Source organism: Eleginops maclovinus, chromosome 15 (genome assembly GCF_036324505.1).
Source record: "Eleginops maclovinus isolate JMC-PN-2008 ecotype Puerto Natales chromosome 15, JC_Emac_rtc_rv5, whole genome shotgun sequence".
Lineage (NCBI taxonomy): Eukaryota > Metazoa > Chordata > Actinopteri > Perciformes > Eleginopidae > Eleginops > Eleginops maclovinus.
This window is the reverse complement of record NC_086363.1, coordinates 6,672,132-6,694,824: the sequence shown is the minus strand read 5'-3', so window position 1 is coordinate 6,694,824 and position 22,693 is coordinate 6,672,132. Positions and strand designations below refer to the sequence as shown.

General features: G+C 39.5%; 2 protein-coding genes across 2 annotated transcripts in view; one reads left to right on the top strand and one right to left on the bottom strand.

Moving 5' to 3' along the window:
* si:dkey-12h9.6 (macoilin-1) overlaps positions 1–18,501 on the bottom strand; it is a 36,731-nt gene extending 18,230 nt beyond the window's left edge. Inside the window, exon 1 of the mRNA XM_063902547.1 lies at positions 17,365–18,501. The gene's annotated coding sequence lies outside the window, so the exon portion shown is untranslated. The remainder of the gene's footprint in view (positions 1–17,364) is intronic.
* Positions 13,065–21,765, top strand: rhag (Rh associated glycoprotein). Its single transcript, XM_063902549.1, has 10 exons — positions 13,065–13,344; positions 17,385–17,568; positions 18,026–18,176; positions 18,292–18,439; positions 18,719–18,885; positions 18,972–19,109; positions 19,658–19,779; positions 19,926–19,999; positions 20,105–20,178; positions 20,429–21,765. The coding sequence occupies exons 1-10, from the start codon at positions 13,161–13,163 to the stop codon at positions 20,501–20,503; spliced, it is 1,317 nt and encodes a 438-aa protein (XP_063758619.1). The 5' UTR covers positions 13,065–13,160; the 3' UTR covers positions 20,504–21,765.
* Positions 21,766–22,693: the final 928 nt, after the last annotated feature.

The following is a 22,693-nucleotide window of genomic DNA, read 5'->3' as shown; positions in this document are numbered from 1 at the left end:
ACATGCCAAAACACTGACGGATCACTTTCATCGATAAAGGCCAGAAGGAAGGAGGGTCGTAGCCATGGCAAACACTTCATATCGAATCTGTATGTGGTAACGGGTCCTATAGTAACCACATACTTCCCTTTATTGTCCCGAGAAGCTATGGACTGGGTGCTTTTGAGCGCCCTGTGCTTCCTCTGGTGCCTGTTGGTGTGGTTATTGTTTCATGAGCTAGCGTGATGGCTTCGAGGTCAACCAGTGGCCAAAGACTGAGCTCTCCCAGCACTCCCAGCTAAATCAAACAGGTCTGGTTCATGTCAGCCATCAGCAGACGGGTGTTGTTCTTTCGTCGCTGCCTGTCTGATAGCTACACTCACTTAATAGTTCTCCAGAAAATGTACATTAAACAAACACTGGGAGAGAGGTCCCAAGGCAGCAGTAAAGGAAATGGTTAAAGTGTGGGCGTGTCCCAAACACAATGTAGAGCAAAACATACAACCACAACGAAATGAAAGCGAAGTCATTTAGAAGTTAATTTTGCAGTTTTAAAGAGGCTTCCAATTAGTTGTGGTTGGTCCATGTGACGCCTTTTTATTCTTTTTACTGTTCTCTGTTGATTTTTAATTATTGTAATCGTATTTATGAGTTGTTTATGAGTTTGATAGTTGTCTGTGATTAACTTTATACTGGTTTTCCGTAATTGGCTACTGTGCCATGATTATTGCACAAGTACTTCTGGCATTAATCCATTCAGTAAGAGGTTTCAAGATTTAGTATGTGCATTATTATTTTTAATTGGCTTATAGTAGGATATCTTTGGATCCTAAAATCCATTTTCTTTGAAAATAAAGACATATCAGATCTCTATAATATGATAAATACGTTCTTAATGAATGGATTTTGGTCCAAATTCTTTGCAGCACAAGAGAAAAGATCAAATAGGATTATGAGATGTTCATCCTAAATCCGTTACAAAACCATTGCTTATAGCTTACACAGCGGCTCCAAAGGGTATTTTATGAGAAAGAGGTGCCAAAAGTAGCTTTACATCCATCTTACAGTGCAAAATGCAAGAAAAGCAGCTTGTTTAAAACAAGCCGATCAGCATCTAGCCTTATCTACACAAACTAAACTCAAGATAAACATGTCCAAACAAGACTATCTTCATGAAGATTAAGAGCAAATACAAACTTGGCTGGAGTTATATGATTCAAACGATGAGGTCTGAATCCAGGACTGTTTTCTAAACATTTCTTTGTTAATAACTTATTGCTGCTACATTCAGAGCAGTATAATTGCATATTCTAATGGAGTTGTGCAATGTGTATTGTAGGTAACTTTTATGTACTCACCAAAGACAAATTGCCAGCAGGATGAACACTAAGTCAATTTAATCTAAAACAGCCTCAACCTTGAAGCTACTGACAGTGCAAAGTGTTAAGGGAGGACATTTAACTTCTCCCTTCTTGTTTGAGTCAGATTTGGGTTCAATACACATTTCAGCACCAGAATGTAAACTGTCATATTTGTTTATGTAGAAACTTTATTTATTTCCAGTGGAAAACAACACAGCAGCAGAAGAGTCCAGGTGCAATATGGCATGTAGTCAGAAATGCATTCGGGCACCTGTTGTCAGCATGTAACTGATGTGTGTGTGTGTGTGTGTGTGTGTGTGTGTGTGTGTGTGTGTGTGTGTGTGTGTGTGTGTGTGTGTGTGTGTGTGTGTGTGTGTGTGTGTGTGTGTGTGTGTGTGTGTGTGTGTGTGTGCGTGCGTGCGTGCGTGCGTGTGTGTTAAGTGAAGGGCCAGATGGAGTGAAAGAGTTCCTGGCTATGAAATTTCTGAGGCTGGGGGCCCCAAAGACATCCTGATGGAAACGCCTAAACCTCACTGAACAAGGAGTGTCTGAGCAGAGCGGGCTTGATCTATAGATGACTAAAGCCATATGCACATATAGTGTTAATACAGCTTTGCATTCACCTCGTCCATTAAGACTGTGTTATGTGTTTCAAGGTTCCCATGCCAATGGTCATATCTGTCGAAATTTGACCGTAACAGGATCATAATGACACTTTTTTTACGGCCAAATATCAGCCTTCAGATTCTGTAACCAGTAAAAAACAATGTTTAAGTCTGTATATTTACTCTTGACAACATTATGAAGCCTGCAGGACTTAGAAAAAGTAGCTCCTGGTAACCAAATCAGAACTGATGAGCACAACATGTAGCACTTGGAACTTTTGAAACCAGCGTTACGTTTATAGCTAAGTGCTATTTGACTAAATGTTAGCTTGGCCTTATTAACAACCTTTTAGAGTTATTGGAATTGATGGGATTCCATAAGTCAGACAACACAAGTAAAAAAGCGGTAAAAGATCTGCGCAGGATTTGAGGTTTGATTTTGAATTTGACTGCGACATGAATGGAGGTTACAGCTATTTCCAGTACACACCTTGTAAAATGTGCAGGATTCTTATAATTATGCGATTTTTAAGGGAAAAATGATCATCACCATATGAACAGAGGATGTAGATGCACATTTTGGCTGCATATCATCCTCAACCTACTGCAACTTCAAGGAAACCACATCTTATACCGCTAGAGTCAAACACTTTTTCTGCCCAGAAACTCAATACGTTCTTACATGTTCTTAGAGCCGCCTTGTCTTTTCAAAAGTTGGCTCATGTGAATAATTAAACTTCACTGTCACCTTTCATATTCATCATTTTTGTATGGATTTCCTGAAAATAAATGTCTGGGAAAAATTGAATTACTATTTAACAGTCCCGGTGTATCATCAAAAGAGGGAGGCCCAACGTCCTGACAAATATTGCATGAGAGCGCGTTATTTTCTCCAGAGCGCTGTTCTCACTGCAGTGCTCTCACTCTCTGCCTTAATAATAAATAAGCCCCACGGGTCTTTACATCTGCTTATCGCTGCTGCCTCAGTAATCTGACACAGCCGTTTGCCGGGCCTGACATTTACGCAAAAGACGGCGAGCACATTCCTCTTTCTCATCCTGGTAAATCTGTTTGCCATTAGCCGTGTCAGACAGATGCAGGGACCAAATCCATAAGCTTCACTCAGGAATGGCTTGGTCATGCAAGGGTCAATGGCTCACCGTTCATTATTTCAGTGGCAGCCAATGCATTGGTGCTACAGCAGTTATGTGACGTGAGAGAAGATAGTTTGAAAGGTCAAAGATCAGGACTAGGTTACCCCAGCTATTTAGTAATCCGTAACTTAATTTGTGTGTTAAGTCCTTATTAAGTTCTGAGTGACCATACGAGTAATAGGGCTAGATTCAAACTAGTGATTCACTAAATCAGTTTGCACCAGTAAGATTAGTTAGTGGAGATAAAGTTGCTATAAAGCATTTATAGCTCCGTCAATTAAAAGCTATCAGTAAACAAGAATTCACTGTAGCATCCCAAGCTTTCAAATAAACTACAAATAAAACATTTTAAGGAAGGAGATCACATAAAAAAAAAACTGCTGAGACAGTATTTTGAAATGTCAGGTCAGATTGAACTCCTTAGTCTAAAGGGGTTGTAGCATGCTAACACTCAGTAAGCTAATTTGGTTAACTTACAGTATGTTATAGTTACATCTGGCAAATAGTATGTGTAAATATTTGAGTTGTCACTCATGTCCAAGTCGTTACTCGTTGCAATAAAAGTGAAATACATTTTTTAATCTTCATCATTCAAGTGCGCATTGTATCAACGTCTGCTCCAGAATAACAAAATGCAATTATTCCTATGAATTCCTCACATGTTTTCTATTATTTTCTATAGGGAAACACATCTGCATCTGGTTGAGGGAGACAATATATTTTCAGTGACAGTTCAAACTTTCTTAGGGAATATAAACGACAGAGCTGCAGAGAGAGATTCATAGAGGTCTCTAAATGCTTACATGAATGAACAACATGAGAACAAGTAAACAGTATGTCATGTAATGTGGTGAGAATCCTCTAATTTAAACTTCTGTCATAAGCAAGTACAGCTCTTACTACATATTGCACTGCAGACATATGAAGTATTCTCACTGTTCCCTAAAGATGAATGGGTTTAATTTCAAAGGATTGGCTCACCCTCAGAATAAAAAAAACCTGACATACGTTCTCAATGGCTCCTTGCAATTCATAATGACGCCGACAATTTTGGTTTAAATATTGTAAGAACGTCAAAGCTGAACCACACTTTAAATCCCATGTTAGTTTCATGACAAAAAATGTACAGAACACGTTTGGAACTATTTCTCCCTACAATACGCTTCATGTTCACTGACTAGCTTTAACTTACTTTGCTTACTTACTAGTTATTTCAACAGCTTTTGAACATATCTTTAAGCCTTTCTTTTGTCTAATGAAGTGACTTTATCTACAGTCTTTTTGTCACAGCATTGACTGGGATGGCATCGATGTTATCAAGCATGATTCAGTGGACGGGTAGGAAGAAAAAGAAGGCCTTTGGTACTCAAAACAAGTTCCATCCATTGATGAAAGACAGTTGTTCCTTCCTGAAACTTCATTCTCAAAGATTTAGTTTAATAAGTAACTTATCCTCTTTTCATTGTAATATTGGGCTGTCAACATTGATGCTCCCCAAACAGCCAATGTATCCACAGTTTAGACTCTCCACTTGTCTCTTAATGTTTATGAAACAGATTTATAAAGCTCCAGGACCATTTTTCTACTTGTGTGCTCGTCAATTAGTGCCACCCCGGTCAAATTTGTGTGTTGTCCAGTCTTTTCTAGGCAATTTCTGTCTGAACTCCTGATAAACCCAGCCATAATGTTATGCAATGGTAAGCACATCTTAATTCTGTCTTTTGTTTTTTGGTTTATCGATGTATTTGTGTTGTTACATTTCCCAACAAGTAGATTTCAAAGGCATTTCAGGACCAAAAGAAAAGCATTACTCAAAAACTAAATAATAGAAATGAATAAATATTGTAGAAATAACGTGCACAAAAAAAGGATGATCAGCCGAAAAAAAAAAGCAACCAAAGAAGAATCCATAGGAAATAAAAGACGGTTGTATAATATCATGTCAATATCATTCCTGTGACTTTTACAGTGAGCCTGGAACAAACATTGCATGCTCACACATAAACAAACGCATACCGTTATAGAAAAGTGCAAAGATTATCACATCAGGCTGTTTGTATAACCTAAACACGGCCCGTTACATCGGAACAGATGCCTCCCGTGTACAGTAAATGGACCCTATACTGTACATCTGTGGAGTCCTTATGTAATTAACATGCCTCCTATAATAGCTCACATGTGTGAAAACATTCAAACAGCTGGATCATCATACAGAATACATAATTAAAATACATTCTGTTTCATGTGGCTCCGGGAAATTCTTTGATATAATCAGTTAACTGCTTTGAATCAATAGCTTTAAATGGGATGCATTACACAGCTGAAACTTCCATGACCCAGTCCTTCTGCTGCATACCAAGCTGTTTTTTCAATGTGTAAATGTTTGAAATACTGTAGTCATTAATTGTATGATATATACACAAAGCTCCTCCCAGCTGTGTGGTCTGCTCTGGCGTTCGCGTGACAAGTCATTTTCAATTTTGTCCTCCCTTTTCTACTTCACCGGCATGCCTCAAACCAGCAATCTCCCTACATCCTGTGCATTGAAGGCCCAGTCTCCATTAAGTCAGGATGTTTTTTTTGGTTGCTTTTTTTACCCTCCCTCCCTCCTTCCTCCGTTTTTCCTATTTCTATGGGAAGTCCTGGGTTGTGGTCCAATCATTTTAGTTTTTATTAAGATGTGGAGATAATGTAGTAGGTTGATTGCCGCGTGGAGCCACATGAGGAAAGGGTGCGGCGAAGGCCCCTCAATTAAGCGTCATTTAAAGAAGCCTGCATTAGATAAAGCAATTACACCATCACTGCAGGCGGGATCTGTGTCTAAGAGGCAGCATGACATCAGGATGTACTACTGAGGAAGCTCGAGCGTTGATAACCAAAGGCTCTCATCCAAAAACAATATGGCAGGCAATTCCTTTCAGGCTTGGTGGATTTAAAAGTCTTAAGATAAAGACTGTGGGAAATCAGAAGGAGAAAAAAGACAGAGGTGCTATTACGTGTCCGTTAACCACTCATGCTGTTACAATGCAGCGTACAAGCTTGACATTTAAAACCAAAAGGAAAATGTGGTTCAAAATGACAGTATTTGACACATGATGCTCTTTAAATGTGTTTTTTGTCACTTTCTCACCAGGAGAAATGTCACCATTTAAATTGTATTGTGTTATCATGCATTTTATACTTGCAGTGGCCTGGGACCACAACATGCTGGAGTTATCTTTATAATTGAGGAAACTAGAAAGTAAAGAAAAGATTTATCTCTATGCAAGACGTCCCACGGCACTACAAAGTGACCAAAGTAACCGCTCCCCCCTGCAAATAGGCCGCATACTGTTTCTGTAAACAGTAAGCACGGTCTGAGATGTATTTGTAGACCTACTAGGTTTTCATGGAACCCAACTAACTAAGTATTACGTAATTCTAATTAAGTTGAATTTTTCCATTTAAAATATTTCCTAAATGCTTAAAATGTGACGCCAAATTGTTTAAATATTTATCCCTCCAGGATTTTTTCAAGTACCATAACCCCACTGCTAAAAAAATCCGTAGCGTGCATCGGAGGGTTACTGTACATATTCCTGCTGTCACAGAATAACACATAGCTGCAATTTCTCCGTATCACGTTCTGCACATGTGGTTTTGGTCCCACAGCGTTCATACTGTACTCACGCTCCTCTGTCGGCGCTCAGCTTTGACTGATGCCTGTTGCATATCCCACGGTTACTTGATAGGCACGGCGTAAAATCCTGCACACACCTGTTAAACATTGGAGTTCTCCCAGAATTCCTCAAACTGCCTATCTGCATCTCGTGTACAAAGCCTTTAAAAGTGCTGATGCAAGAGGAAATGTTCATGTTATATGGAAGAATCGTTTCATTGACAGAAAAACAATCTGGATTTATTCAAGGCTCAAATGTTTCCTTACGTGTTGCCATAGTTTATTTTCATCTCACCTGTCATTGACCGATTCTACCAGATGTATGGCCTCTTAAAACTATGGGATGCCAAACAATTGCAGTTCACTTAAAAAGCATAAAAGAGCCACCGCAACATAAACATGATGAATGCTTGTGATTGTTCTTGATTGCTAGCATCTGACACGCTGATTACCCGCCTGCATAGGCTTCCCTCCGAGCGGGCTTATCAGGGTGTGCAACTGTTCCCCTCAGCCCGGGCGGCAGGAAGCGAGGGGTGGGGAACCTTCAGGGGGGCTTCGGTAAGAGAGGAGGAGTGTCTTTGAGTTATCATCCTTTGCATTCAAGCTCACTCCCCCAAGATGCACCAGGGGTATGGGGAATGAAATGGCCAAAATGAATCATGTGGTACCTGGACTTATATTTTTGTATGTGGTGATGGCTCCTAAGTCCGTCCACCACAGTTTGAAAAAATCCGGAGTGAAACAGTCAACCTTCACTGTCACAATTTCACCATCAAGCAACAGACTACCTCACCTTTGCTATAGCGTCCCCATCACAGTGAATATCAACATCTAAATGCAGACTAGCGTGACATTTACGGAGGACTCCATACTCGTCAGAGGATTAATGATTTCCATTTGTTCAATTTCATCTTCAAAGATGCCACATCTGTGAATAAGATGTCACTTAATCAAATTTGCAGACTAACCTGAAGGCTGTTGAGCAGAGTTTTGCCCCCAGGGTAATGAAATGTTCTCTTGAAAGTGAAAATACCATGAGGTTAATTAAATATCACAAAACAATGATTGGTTGCTTTGACTGATATTGTTCTTTGTAAACAAGGAAGAAAAGATCAAACCCATGGCAGACTTTCTTACTTATTTAAAAACTAGGACAGCATTAATAGTAATTTCAAGGATTTGTATTCGGGACAGAGATGCAATATGATCTATCCTGCACATTCTGGGTACGGTGTCTTCTGGTTTCTTCTCAGAAACAAGACAACAGATCCTTTCTCCTAGCAGCCATGGACTCATCATTAGCTTCAACAGCAGTCACACACTGAGCCTCTGAGTTGGACCACTTCTTTGAGCCCACCGTAAGCATAGTGATCCATGCTTCTGCTGTCACATTACACCTAGCTTAAAAGGCTGCAGTTGTTGATCAGGAAGAAAGACGACTTGATCTCAAAGCAAATAGCCCAAACCCTTTCACAGAAAATAACCAGCACATGTTTCTGGGGAATATCAGCTCCTCAACACTTTTCAGAAAAAACATCTGCTGACTAAACGACTTCTGCAGCAAGAAATGTGAAAAATGCACGGCACATGTGAATATGATCCCTTCCGTGACTAATCCTAACATAACTGTTCATAAGCCAAGAGATTCCTCACTCATTGCTCAGGTGAAATACTGCTACACTACATTAGAGGGACTGGGACGCACTACAGTGGGGACAGCCATGTTTCATAACTTCCATAACTCCAGTGTCAGTTGGATCCCAGAGAGCGCCGACATATCCGCACCTGTCGTCAAAGTGTCCTTGAGTGAAACACTGAACTCTATCTGAACCGTGATCCAACCTGGCCACGACCTCTGTGGTGACATGCGTACAGTATGTTCAACTGTGTCCCAGACAGATGCAAAGAAATGACAACTCATTTTTCCTTCTGTGCAGACAAATTACTTATCAGGGATGTGTTCTTCATAACCTGCATTATGTATGTGTATGTATCTTTCCTCACCCAGCTTATTTAGTTATTTAAAAGCAGTTTAAGGAATGATGTGTTAGCTCAGTCAAGAAAGTAAGCTTTTCCACTTTGATTGTCAAGTCAGCAGGATTAGAGAAAAACGGCTGGCCCGGTTTTCACAATATTGGTGAAACAAAGGAAGTAGCATGGGCCAAAGAAGAACCCATTACTTTGGATACACAAATGAGGTTTCACTTGTTACCTTTGCAAAAACATGCAGCTGTTATTCTGGATTCAGGTGGTGTCAGAATAATAATGAAATGAGTTCTAACCTGGAAACATTTGAATTGAAATGTCCTCTCAGTTTAAAGTAACAACTCTGAAACAACTAGCCCATATTGTTTCGACATTAGACCTTCTAACTCCTGAACAAACCAAAGTAGCTATCACATATTTAGGTGGTTTATTTGTGGCTATATGATTCAGGATGTTATATCAGCTCAGATTTCATTAAAACCTATAAAAATGATAGACAGTTAAGTAACTTCTTTATTCAAGTTACCTACAAACTCATAACCACAGCTCTTAACTTTTACAGATACATGCCATCGTACTCGAGCACGCAGTATTTTTTACTTCCAGCTTGAGGCATTCTGAGCCCTGCAGCGCTGCACTGAACCTGCAGCAGATTATAAAGAGAAACACTATCACAAATGTTTCCCAGTGGATGCACTAGCTGCTTAGAAGACTTCAAAGAATCTACTCTGCCTCAGTTTCAGGCGAGGTCAACATTCACTGGAGGAACTGTCCCGCTTTCTTTTTTAAATCGGGCCTCATAAATCAGGTAAACCTATTCCTCACGCAAAGCCCTTTAGAGCTCACGCACATTTATGTAAAGCTTTATGAGATGTTACCCCACCCAACAAAAGATTTCTTTACAGTTATGATTAATGAGGAGAAAAGACCTGGGGTTTGTCTGTCACACCAGCTGGCCTCTGTTTCCAATCAGCCACAAACATATCTCTTTATGGAAGAGTCCTCCAAACGGAGGAATGTGGTGTTGATCCCTTGGGTATCCAACAAGAAGCATATACGTTGCTTCACACGAGTGCAGAGGTCTGTGTCCTGCAGTGTTGGGAGGAGGACTCCTTTTGAGGATCTGATGGTCCTCATTACAAGTGATAAGAAGTAAATGCTTTAGGGGTTAGGGCATCCAATAATGATGCATGTGGAGTTGACCTTTGCATGAGAAAGAGCTGAACAAACACAACCACACACAGGAATGTTAGTACGAAAACATCAGCTGCTAGGTGGTGCCCCCCACACGAGACGAGCCACAACACTGGTGAACGTGTTGAGAAAAAGGTTATATGATAGATTTAATGGATTAAAGGCAACATTTTGATCCGATACACAACCTTTCAAAAGGGAAACTGATAATAAATGTCAAATAATTCTATGCTATCTTCTCTAAATGCTCAAATAAAGTAAAAGTTTTCATCAAAAAGAATATATTATAACAGTACATGAGGCAATGAAGCTCTGAACCTCTGATCGACCTACATGTGGCAGATTAAAGCCTGTTCAGGATTGTCCTGATGTTGAAAAGTAAAGCGAACAAAAGTAAACTTCCATCATCCAGCTCCTTCGCCCTTTGACCCCTTACAAACCCCCGAGTCATCTTGCCTTTACATTGAGACTCTCTTCTGTGATAGATGGCCCAAGTGAAGGAGAACTGTACGGTCAGTGTGTTTTCAAAGCAGGACCTCAGAGAGGTGTAGTCATGTACGTTGCATAACGGCACGTGGAGATCCGAGACAAAGGATGGAGGACATTTAGGCTTGATGGCTTGTTTATTTTCCACAAATCTGCGCTTTACGGTGGGGTTGCGAGTGAGCAGAGATAAATCGCCTAATGGTTTTCCTGGAATGTTGCTGTAAGTTCACAGGGAGGCTAGATTAAAACTGATGTGAGCTGATACAGGAATTGGCTGTTTAGCTAAACTGTTTTTCTCTCTGCTTTGATGCTTTAACGTTCAAAGTTTCTCATATTCTGTGAACGTAAACAAGCCAACACATTTCTTTCCAGCAGCAATCATTTGGATAGTTTGATGAAATTGTCTAACTTTTCTACATACAACACTGTGTAGAAGGGAAACAAATGAGAGTAGCCCAAATGTGATGTAATGCAACATTACGGGCTTCCTTTATGAACTCTTATCTTGAAACTCCGTAAACTACAACAACCTAAGAAAGACAAAAAACAAAAAGTCAAATATAGCAGGATAGCTTTCAGACTAGCCTACTCGCATGGCTAGCTCCTGTAGAACTTTAGCGAGGAAGCTAACAAATAACATGCAGTCTCCTCTGCTTCAGGCTTTATGCTAAGATAATTGTATCCTTCCTGTAGTCACATTCTTAAGGCCCAGCAGCCAATCTTCTTATCTTATTTTTTTCTATTCCTGCATTAATTCCTGTATAAAAGTGATATAAAAGAGATTAAAGCATAGTATCAGTCTGAATGTCTTCACTTGTAATCCAGACACTAAATCATGCATATGCAAGGTTAGAGAAAAAAAGGGGAACAAAAATCAACAACCTAAGGTTCCTCGAGGGAAACCCTGCTGAGATGAGTGAGTGTTTGAGAGTGATTCCTTATTGAAAAGTCTTCATTATATAAACAGTTTTTTAACGCTCTCTGTCAAATTGCTGACAGATTAAAGCTCAGCGGAGGAAAGTTGATGGCAAAACCACAGACATAATAATTGGCTAAATTATTGCAGATTGCGGTTCCGCCGTTATACTAACATTTCTCAGGGTTAGAGCTACTCTGGAGACTAAAGTATTCAGTGTGTTTAACGTGAGGCATCAAACAAACAGTTTGTTTTGTAATGAATACACTAAATCCCAATAACAAAAGAGCTAAAAGAAGAGACAGCTAATGTGCGGGCATATCTATGGCCGTCATGAATGAATGACTGTGGCAGTTGGACCAGAAATCCTCCCATGCTGTTCAAGTTAGCTCACTTGACTGTGAAAAAACAAACATGGCCACATCCCTTGAAAAAGCCTTCAGTATCTGCCAAATATTACAGGAAAATGCTGTAAACACATGCTCAGCACGAGCAGATCAGTTCTGCAGAGTTTTTGATATTTCTCAACATTTGGAAGCAATTTTCCAAAGGGTCTGGGAAAACCCTCACTCTGCCTCAATACGAACAGAAATGTGTTGCTGGCAGTGATTAAGTACTCCGCTCATTCATAAAGATCTCGGACCCCAAATGACGGACCTCTGGCCTGGGGTAATTTGGTGAGAGGCCTCAGATTGTCACTGTGGGAGCCATTTACAGGATCAGAACCTGCAGGGCAATCAGAGGTTGGATGGTTTCCAGTGGGAAAGGAAGCACATGCATGTACTGTGTGTATCAGTTGCTGCATTTGTTAAAGCAACATCAGACAACAGAACCTAAGAGGCGACGCCTTCCTCCCAACGACTCAATGGAATAACTAAATTCTTGCTAAGTTACTTACTGTTCATTGTGTTTTAGTTTAATGCTACATTTACTACAATTTGAGGGGAACAAATACTTTTTTACTCCACTACAAAAGACACATTCTGAACCTTGAGAGTTATACTTGTTTTTTAGATGCATTAGCAGTCTATCCCTAGATCCCTTTTCACAATTAACAAGGGCAGTATAAAAAAAAAGGTAACATGTTGAATGGCAACTGTGAAATGCAGCATTGTTAATCTAAATCAACTTCCTTCTTTAAGGGCAGTCCCAACTAAACCAAATCCATTTCAAGATAAAAAAACATCTGTAACTATTTAAAGAACGTCGAAACAAATTAATTTGACATGCACTTTAGTATTATTTATGGGGTTGTATTGCTACTTTCCACTAGAGTAATCTGTATGAAAAGTGTTTAATATCATATATAAGTCTTTAGCACTAAGAAAGAGGAACAGTGTTCAGTAGAGCGGATAAATGAGGAATCCAAAAAGGAAAGAGAAAGCTTTGTTAGTGTTAGGGTTGCTATTATTTTTAGAGACGTTTTACAAATAGAGAAATACTCCAGTCCCAACATTCAAGTTAAAGTAAATATATCAACAAACAAAACATTGACAGTGAGGAATGAGTAGGAAGGAGCAGTCATTAGGTATTTTTTCTCATGTCCGCTCACTTGCGAGTGTCATTATGTTTGTGTTTGGCTTCGTCCCCTCTGACGTCCACAGAGGAAACCCATCCCCGTGAGCAGAGTGCATGAGGGGGGTGTTCACCACCCAGGCCCCAGGCTTCTGCCCTGTCATTGGTCACTACAAAACCTGCATCAGTTTAAAACCAGACACCACTTTTCTCCCTCCCTTCACACAGCACAACCCCTAAAAAAGACAGATAGTGAGGGTCAGGCCGAGTCAGGGACTGCGAGAGATAACCACTGCTGGTGTCAGGATGCCTGCGTACTCCACCAACATGAGGATGAAGTTCCCCATCATCGCCTTGGTTTTGGAGATTATCACCATCATCCTGTTTGCAGTGTTTGTGGTCTATGATGATGGGAAAAGTCATGACCAGCATGACACACCCTCCAACAACAGTGGCCATGACGAGCTGATGCCCATGGATCTCTACCCCAGTAAGTTTACCTGGGGCGCACGCTGAGGGAAGCTCTGCTACTGGATGCCCCAATGTTTGGTCACTTCTTTAAAGGAGGTTAAAAAATAATGGAGTTTGATGTTTTGTCTGATGGTTGTGGCTTTGTTGCAGTTCTGATGTTAACAGAGAAAGAATGCCCTTATTGAGGTCTCATGATTTCACGTTGCATAAAACACAAAAGTCAGATTAAGAAGTGTTTTGAGAAATCCTGAAACTAATCTTATTTTTATTATTTGATTTAGAAATAAATAAATCTACCAATCCTCCCCATTTCACAGCTTTGCTACTCTTGGGTTGAACTTTGAAGTGTTCACTGCACTGAACTCTTTAATGGGATTTCTGTTTTAAAGATGTAATTTTCCAATTACCTGCAAACAGAAATAGAAGAATTTGGAGGCTGGTTGCAGAGCAGGTCTGCTGAATGCAATAAAAGGAGTCATGGGGTCACATTCTCATCCCTCACAAAGTCTATTCATACACTTGCAGCTGAGGAGTCAAAGAGTGTCCCGCAGGGAGACGTGTCAAGTCTCAAGCAGTGGAGGCCACATGTGATTTAAATCAACATGTCGTGCAGATAATGAAGAACAAAGGCAGATGGACAAGAGTCCAGAAAAAGCTCAGTTTTTGACTAAACTGTGGTATTTATTGAGTAGTTTTCTTTGCCTCTTGACAACATTAAGATAAATGCAATAACAAAACTGATGTGCTGCATGAAAGTCTGTTCATGATTGGGCGGGGCAGGCGTGACCCACAGAGATTAGCTGGACAGATATTCTTATTCAGATAGGATAGACTAAAACATGTCTAGCAATATAGTCTTCTTCAGAATTTCATTTTCCTTTTTTTTGGTTTCTTCTTTGACCCGTTATCACACTTCGCAGAGTTCAAATTTAAGGAACTCCTGCGGGCATGTTTTAAGACATGTAAAACGTATTCTGCTTTGAATTATACTCTGTTTCTGATGAGGTTTTTCCTCAAAAAGTTGGATTTAATTGTCAAAAAATTCTTAGAAATCGCAAATTTTGTTCCTTTAACATCATTGAATCATCCATCCAGGAAAGTGTAAATATTGCTTAGTGAGGTTTAAATCTCATTAGTAATGCAGAATATTTCCACATTACACTTGTTAAGTCCCAAATTTGACCTCTAAACAAGTTATCAAATGAAAATGTAATGTGTTTACGTGTAAAACTGACATTGAAGGTGAGCACAAAACAGTTTCTTAGTCACAAACAGTACCAACCTGCAGTGTGGTTTAAAAATAAGTGTATCTACATAGTGTGCCAACAATCCAAAACGTCCATGTTCAGATCTGATAAATCTACAAACGGTTTTAAAAAATGTCAAGAATCAAATACTTCTGTTATGTTATGTGAGCCATGACCATTTCAAACGTATTGGATAACATAAATGCTTGTGGTTGCGTGCAGAGATCTGCTATCCAACGCATACCAGACATCTGCAGTTGGAGGATCAAAGGACGTAAGGACTGGAGCACAGAAAAGCTATCAACAATTTCTGGTTGTTCTGATGATGAAACACTGCATATGTTTCTAATGAAGACTCCAGCAATTGTATCTTAATCAGGAGCTCGCTTTAAGAATGAGAGAAGAGGATACTTGGTGCTTCGGCATAAAATAAACGTAATAATAATAATAACTTATATTGTGATATTTGCATCACTGCTCTACAGTCTACAGAAGGTCCTTAGGGGATCCTATCGTCTTGGCTCAGAAAATTACTAAGCGTTACCTAACATCTGGGCGTGGTGCCAGTCAATGTGGCCGCTTTCCAACTTTACCTCCTCCCCATCCTCAAGATTCTGTTCACTACAAGCCCCTTCTACAAAAAACAAGTCCTTTTTGCCCAGCTGGGAGGGGGGGGCAAAGTGCAAGTTGAAGGGGCAAACAGCTCAGTGGATGTGAGCCAAATCAATATTTACACTTTTACTCACTACTGACGATATCAGCGCTCAGTGCTCAAAAAGCTGACCACGTGTTTTGCAGCACTAAACACACATCAGGATTCTTACAGCTGATCATTTACACACATTTCACAATTGTTTGGTTAAATATTAAAAACTCTTTAGAGATGATATGACACTGAACGCTAAAACCTTTTCCCCAAAATGCAATGAGCAGAATGGCTTTTAAAAAGAATGATTATCCACTGTTATTGGATAAATTATTTACTGAGCATGGAGAATGTATATGATAGGTTGACAACGTGAGCTGTCTCTTTAATTACCCCTGAATACAGAGTGGTGATAAGATATTAGTAACACAGTGTTTTGGATTGTTATTATTTGTATTTAAGTGAATGAGGGTACTCATTGGTTTAAACAACTCATTAATCCCATTGAAATAATATTTTGCATGTGGAGCAGCCAGGCGACCGCTCTGACGAGTTGATTTGAGCAGCTCTGTTTGTATCTGATAATGATTAAAGCAGCCGTCAGAATAACATCTGTTTTAGTGTTCTGTGTTTCTGGCATATGAAGAAACACAGCAGCATCCTCAGATACTGCCTATTCACCTGTTATCAAAGGCTAAAATGTGCTGAAATACTCTCTAGGTAAATAATGTTTCTGAAAATAGGTGTGGATGAATTTAACCTCTATTATGAGTCAATGGTTTTAAGGCTGCTTTTCAACCAATGCTTGCATTAGTGTGTGTATTAAATGAAAATGTATAGTAGACATGTTTATCATAAATAATAATTGTGTATTATAACATTACATTATAACCTACAGACAGCTACTGGCTAGCGTAGCTTAGCACAAAAGCTACAGCTAGCTTATCTCGGCCCCCACAAAACAAAAATATCTTGTTTGTTGAAACCATAAAAAAAATGGTACAAACATGTTGTGATTTTCAAGGGGTTGGTACCAGGCTATCGTTTACTATGCTCTGTGTCTTCACAGTCTCTGCTGGTTGCCTTAAAACTTGCTTTCCAAACAGCTCGCTCTAATTGGCTATTAGAATTAATTGCTCAACATTTAATTGCTGTCCCTTTTGCAAAACAGGATCTGAAATTGTAAATATCATTTAAAAGCTCAACGTGTGCACCCCAGAGAGCTCAACTGGTGCTTATGAGAAGGGTCAACAAGGTAGACAATGTAAACCTCGCACAACAGGTTTCCTGATAATCTGTTCTGGACAGTCTCAAATTGGGAACCCCCCTCAATTGTTGGCAAGGGTGGATCGGACCCAGAATCCACCCAATCATCCTCTAGCGGTGCAAGCATTAGTGTGTCCTGTCGAGACAATAGTGGCTACCTTTATGATCATTACTCAGTCGGGAAATGAAGCACATTGTTCCTCAGCCTGCGCTCACCTCCACCTTGATGAATTTTCCAGAGGAGAGGCTCATCATATTAAACTCAAAGGCTTTCTGGAAACAGGAATCCCCCTTCCTGTTTGGATAGAGGCTCCCGGGGGTCCTTCACAAATCCGCCCAAAATGACATGGCCTTAAACCAGACTTATTGAGTATCTCCTCTTGGACTTTTTTGTTTGTCCTCATTGCTGAGAATATAGTGAAAACAACATGTACTGCTGATAAAACATGGGATGTGAATCCAAACTCTGCCGTCTTTGTCCGACTATCAAATGAGAGTAATAAATAAGCGTGTGCTAAACATTTAAGGTCATATGCACTTAATATAAAACAGTACAAGGCCACAAACACAACATAAAACAGCAGGAGCGTTTCCCAGAATCCAATTCACTGTCTTATTGAATTTCTTTCCAAGTAAAAGGGTCACAGCCAACAATACAGCCAGTGTTAAAGGAAATGACTCACGTGAAGTCCAGTGACCGCTGAATGAATCATTTTAGCTACAAAGTCGAAAAAACACCACCATGTAAAGCGAATTCTTGGGTAATTTGAAAGTGTAGGCAGCATATGATAAAAGGGTTTCAACTGATTTAATTTTAAGGCTGAAGCAGGACTCTTCAAACAAAGCAGGGCCCTGTCATTCAATCAGCAGCAGAACTGACCTTCCCTCTCATGTCTCCAGTGTTTCAGGACGTCCATGTCATGATCTTCATCGGCTTCGGGTTCCTGATGACATTCCTGAAGAGATACGGCTTCAGCAGCGTGGGCATCAACTTACTGCTGGCTGCCTTCGGCCTGCAGTGGGGCCTCCTCACGCAGGGCATCTGGCACCTGACCGACGGCAAAATCAAAATCAGCATCTTTAAGTACGAAAGTCTTTTCCGCACCCTAATGGATACCAGTTAACCCCATTATGTATAATTGATGCAGTTGATATGCATCACAAACTAATTAGCTGCTAAATAAATCATTAGGCAAGCATTTTCCTTGAGATTCTGTAAATGCTAAAAGGTTAACTGTGTTGGTCTATGGATTTTAGTTTCCTTCTTATTATCGTATATAAGGCAGTTTGTATAAAGCATTGAGTATAATGATCCTACAGAGATGTCTTGGCCTTCATGTATGAACAGACTAAAGGCAATGTCTTTGATTGGTACAGATTCTCGCAAATAATAATCCCTTTATCATTCAAATGTATAGTTCAGTGGAAATGGTCATACGCCCCAACCTGTAAATTACACGAACAGCCAAAACAACCCCAATTAATCTCTTTACCAACAAGTTCATCTCTAGTAAAGACTTGTTGTTTTCTCCATTCTGCAGAATAATCAACGCAGACTTCAGCACAGCTACAGTTCTGATCTCCTTCGGAGCTGTTCTGGGTAAAACCAGCCCTGTGCAGCTCCTCATCATGACCATACTGGAGATCACCATCTTCTCGATCAACGAACATCTAGTGGCAGAAGTGCTCGGAGTAAGTACAAGATGAACTACATGAGCAAACCATAACATTAAATCCTACATTATAGGATGCAACATTCACCGTGTAAACTGGGTTTCATTTAACTTTATAAACCTTTCTTCCACAGGCTAGTGATGTTGGAGCATCCATGATCATCCACGCTTATGGAGCCTACTTTGGCCTGGCAGTGGCTCGAGTCCTTTACCGACCTGGTCTGAGAAACGGACATGATAACGAGGGATCCGTTTATCACTCTGATATGTTTGCTATGATTGGTAAGAGCCACTTACACTTCAAACAGATCTAATAGGGCCATTTGTTTACGAGAGTGATATGTTTTATTTGGCTGTAATTTTCTCTCACTGGTTCATCACTGGCCTGCACATGTACGACTTATGCCACCTAGTGGACACAAATAACAATGCAGCAAAAAGTGACCGTTAATGTGTATCAAACGTAAGGCCAAAATGTATTTAAAAGTTCCTTACTCGCAGTGTGAATTGATAGGAATTGCACTGATGTAAATGCTGTTTTCTCATCCCACTCGACTACAGGAACCGTCTTCCTCTGGATGTTCTGGCCCAGTTTTAACTCTGCCATCGCTGAACCGGGCTACCCTCAGCTCACAGCCGTCATCAACACATACCTCTCCCTGGCTGCCTGTGTGCTCTCTGCATACGCCATCTCCAGCCTGGTGGAGCATAAAGGAAAACTCGACATGGTCAGATAATTCTAATATCCGAAATATTATATAATTCAAGAAACAATGTAGTACTAAACTGTTTCTTATGTCTTCATGTACTAAAGGTGCACATTCAGAATGCCACTTTGGCTGGCGGCGTTGCTGTGGGAACATGTGCGGACATGAACATCGGGCCATATGGGGCAATGCTGATTGGATTAGTGGCTGGCACGGTCTCTACCCTGGGCTTCAAGTTCCTTACTGTGAGTGAAAGTCAGAGCCGAGCAAAAACAATAATGCTGTTTTTAAGTGCATGGTGAAAACCATTAGACGAAAATGTATTCATTTTTTTCCAGAAAATCTTGATAATAACAGAATCCAGAGAAATGTACAATACATTTATATTAAATATGAATTTATTGTAAGATAATACATTTTGGAGTCACCATGGAAATAATCCCGTCTAAAATTCCTTTATATATATATAAATATAATATATCAAATATACTCCTTTATTTTTGGGCTTTCTTACTCTCCTACAGTGATTTCAATATATTTGGGATTTGGACTGTTCAACATTTGAAAATTGAGAAGCTGTGATGGGCATTTTCTGAAATGTGTTGATATTTAGTTTGGAACAGATAATTCAAGAACATATTAGCTAGACTAATACATAATACAATTGACTCATTAGTTGCAAAACTCCTTGTAATATAAAAGGCATATGCCCTTCTATTAAGATCAGAATACTTCACCTTTCAAAAAAGACACTCCTTTGGTTTCAACAAGAGATCTTTTTTCTCCTCTGTAGCCCATCCTGGCATCCCACCTGGGCATCCAGGACACCTGCGGAGTCCACAATCTGCACGGCATGCCTGGGATCCTGGGTGGATTGGCTGGTATTGTGGCTGTGGCTCTGGGGAAGAAAGAGGGGTAAGGAACATTTCACTCACCACTAATCCTTCATATACACAAACAATATGTATTAACATGTGACTATATTGCAGTTATGAAGTAATGCTATGATTCCGTTAAATGTCAGCTTCATCCCTGTCTCCCCTCCTCTTACTCCTCTTCAGAGGTGATGCTGTCATGCAAGCTGCTGCCTTGGCTTCATCCCTAGGGTTCGCTTTGGTTGGAGGTGCAATTACAGGTAGGTGGAGATGAAACGTGAGATGTGACAGAACACTTAAATTGATGAGGGTTTTACGATCTAGCAAAAACCTGAGTGATCAAACAATTCATTTTCTTCTTCAAGGTTTAATAATGAAGTTGCCATTCTGGGGCCAGCCTCCAGACCAGAACTGCTACGATGACTCTCTTTACTGGGAGGTAAGAAATCCCTCTCCTCATAAATAATATCTGTGGTGTCTGACTGTCAAGCATCACAAGTGAAAGATGCATTTTTGAAGTGATTCATGGAGAATAGTTCTTCCTGTATTAATTCAGACCATCTGGTAGACCACCCCGAGGTGGTAAAGCATATAAGCTACTAATTGTTTGATATCCATATACATACACACTGGTGTTAGTTTCCTTTCAATATGATCCATAAAATTAATTTGGACTTCATTTTTTCCAGGTTCCTGAGGAGGAGCAGGAGCACGAGGAGAGCTTGACTCACGCCGATCACTCGAAGAACAAAGCAGAGGTTTAAATATCTGCTTTCTGTCCCCTGAGCAAGAAACTGAGATGTGAAGGATCAATAATCAGCTAGAACATGTCAACAGATGTCAATTTGTCAATGATATGAATGTGATTACATTCATTCAAGAAATTTGACGATTTGCTCAACCAAGCAACACAAGTCAATTTCGAAACTGTTTTATGAGCAAAGATATTTCCAGCAGTGTGAGCAGTGAATATTTTCACATTTCTAAAAATTGTTGACATAAATATTTGGTTAATCCCTTTGACACCAAGACAAAACATTTGAATAATTTGAAACACTGATTTTAAAACCACAGTGGGCCCAGCGTAGATTCACTGCTGATGCATTTCCATAAGCTTATTCTTTATTTCATTTTTATATTCTCAAAAGCATTAAAGCACGTTTTTTTAAAGATATTAGTATAGTGTGTATTTCTTTTCATACATTCTTTATTTTTCCATACACTTGGCAAATGTATTTCTGCTGAGGCCGGGGTCAAAAGAGAGGGGTTACACCTCTTTTGATCCGCTGCCTCACGTCACCTCACTGGAGCCCGGTCCTTCTGCAAGGAGTCAGAGTCAGCCTGTATGAAACCAGCAGCGGGGCTCTCACGCGGGCAGGGATAGTCGCATTATATGTTGTAACTAATGAACTTATCTCCCGCTGCGTACGATCGTTTTCTATCTATGTGTTGGCAGCTGTACAATTTCTTTAATGCATAGAGTATGAATGTATTTAGCATTAAATTGGTTGTTACTGGGCAAGCTAAAGTTCTTTTTTTGTCTGCTTTCTATTTACATCCAATGTATTCTTTACATGTACATACAGTTAGCTTTTAGACGGATTGACATGGTCAGTTTTATCAAAGTCCTGCATTGTTGTGAAAGAGCAACTGGTACTGAATATTTTCAGATGCCTTTAAAATAATTAAAAGGAACTTACAAGTAAAAAATGTTACATAAAAAACAAGGCGCAAATGTGAAGATCAATAAACTTTTTTAAAATGTTTGGGTGTTCAACTATATTCTTCTTCTGCCGTCGGAGTGCTGAAGGACATGTTTTTGTTGTGAAATTAAAATAAAGAACTGCAGGGCGAGATAAAACTGACTACACATACAGTATTGTTAATCAATATTTTGGTTTGTCAAACGATGTATGATGCCCAGAACACAGAAACACATCACATTTTGTATTTTTATACAGTGGGCCTGTGCTCTTATTTGTATAATATACTAATACTGTTAAAATAAATATGTTTTTGTACAATACCAGTGTTTATGTGTTGTTGTTGAAGTAAAACTGCAAATAGTTATGGAAATATCAATCTATTAACTGGAAAACTTGATTCAAAATGAACAATTAATATTTGCATAGTATTTATGCTGGTGATTTCCTGGTGTTTCATAAGGCCTCAGTAGTGCTAGAGGGAAGAGAGGTTTGTCCAAGAATCCAAGAGTTTTCCATTTAAAATCTGCTGAATTTTCATAAAGGTATTTACATAAATTAGAAGGTGGACTAATATCCAAAAAAGTGTGTCCTACACGTGTCCAGTGCAGTCATGCAATGCTGCATTGATTTGAAGTCAGTGGGTCACATGACTTGGAAACCAATGCAAATCACGTAAGACATATTTAATATATTTCAAAATGCTTATTAATATTAGCAAGTTATAACGGGTTTATAGAACATAATATTGGTTTTCTGCATAGACTTTAAGTTTTGTGTCATTGAAAAGGTCGTTTTTTTATCCGTTGGACACCATGAAAGACGTACTTCAAAAATGTACGTGATATTAGATTTTAGCCTACCATATTTATATCACTTAGGTACACTGAAAACACACCTCTTAAATCACCATGAAGTTGAAACCACTACTCAACTGTTCTTGTCCCGAACATTTCGAAGACATTATTTACTTCCAAGCTGCTTTATTGCATATTACGCTGCTTTCTATTCAGCTAAGCTACCTGTGTAACGTAAAAGTTAGCATAATAAACAAACTCTAGGCTAACGTTAATCACTATAAAACGTTACTCTAGAAAGTGAAGAAGCATGGTAGTTAGAACCTATTCTTCTGTGGTTCTTAGTTTATATGGATGCAATTACAAATTGAAAGTCCTAATTGGAAATATGCTATGTTAGTTTACAACTTTAACTCACCTGTTTGAAATGCCTGCTGCGTGCTGTTCCGCTCCT

Coding starts and splice junctions, on each gene's coding strand:
- rhag (XM_063902549.1), top strand. CDS start 13,161: ATGCCTGCGTACTCCACCAACATGAGGATGAAGTTCCCCATCATCGCC. Junction 18,886..18,971: donor ATAAAGGAAAACTCGACATG/GTCAGATAATTC, acceptor CATGTACTAAAG/GTGCACATTCAGAATGCCAC. Junction 19,780..19,925: donor GCTCTGGGGAAGAAAGAGGG/GTAAGGAACATT, acceptor ACTCCTCTTCAG/AGGTGATGCTGTCATGCAAG.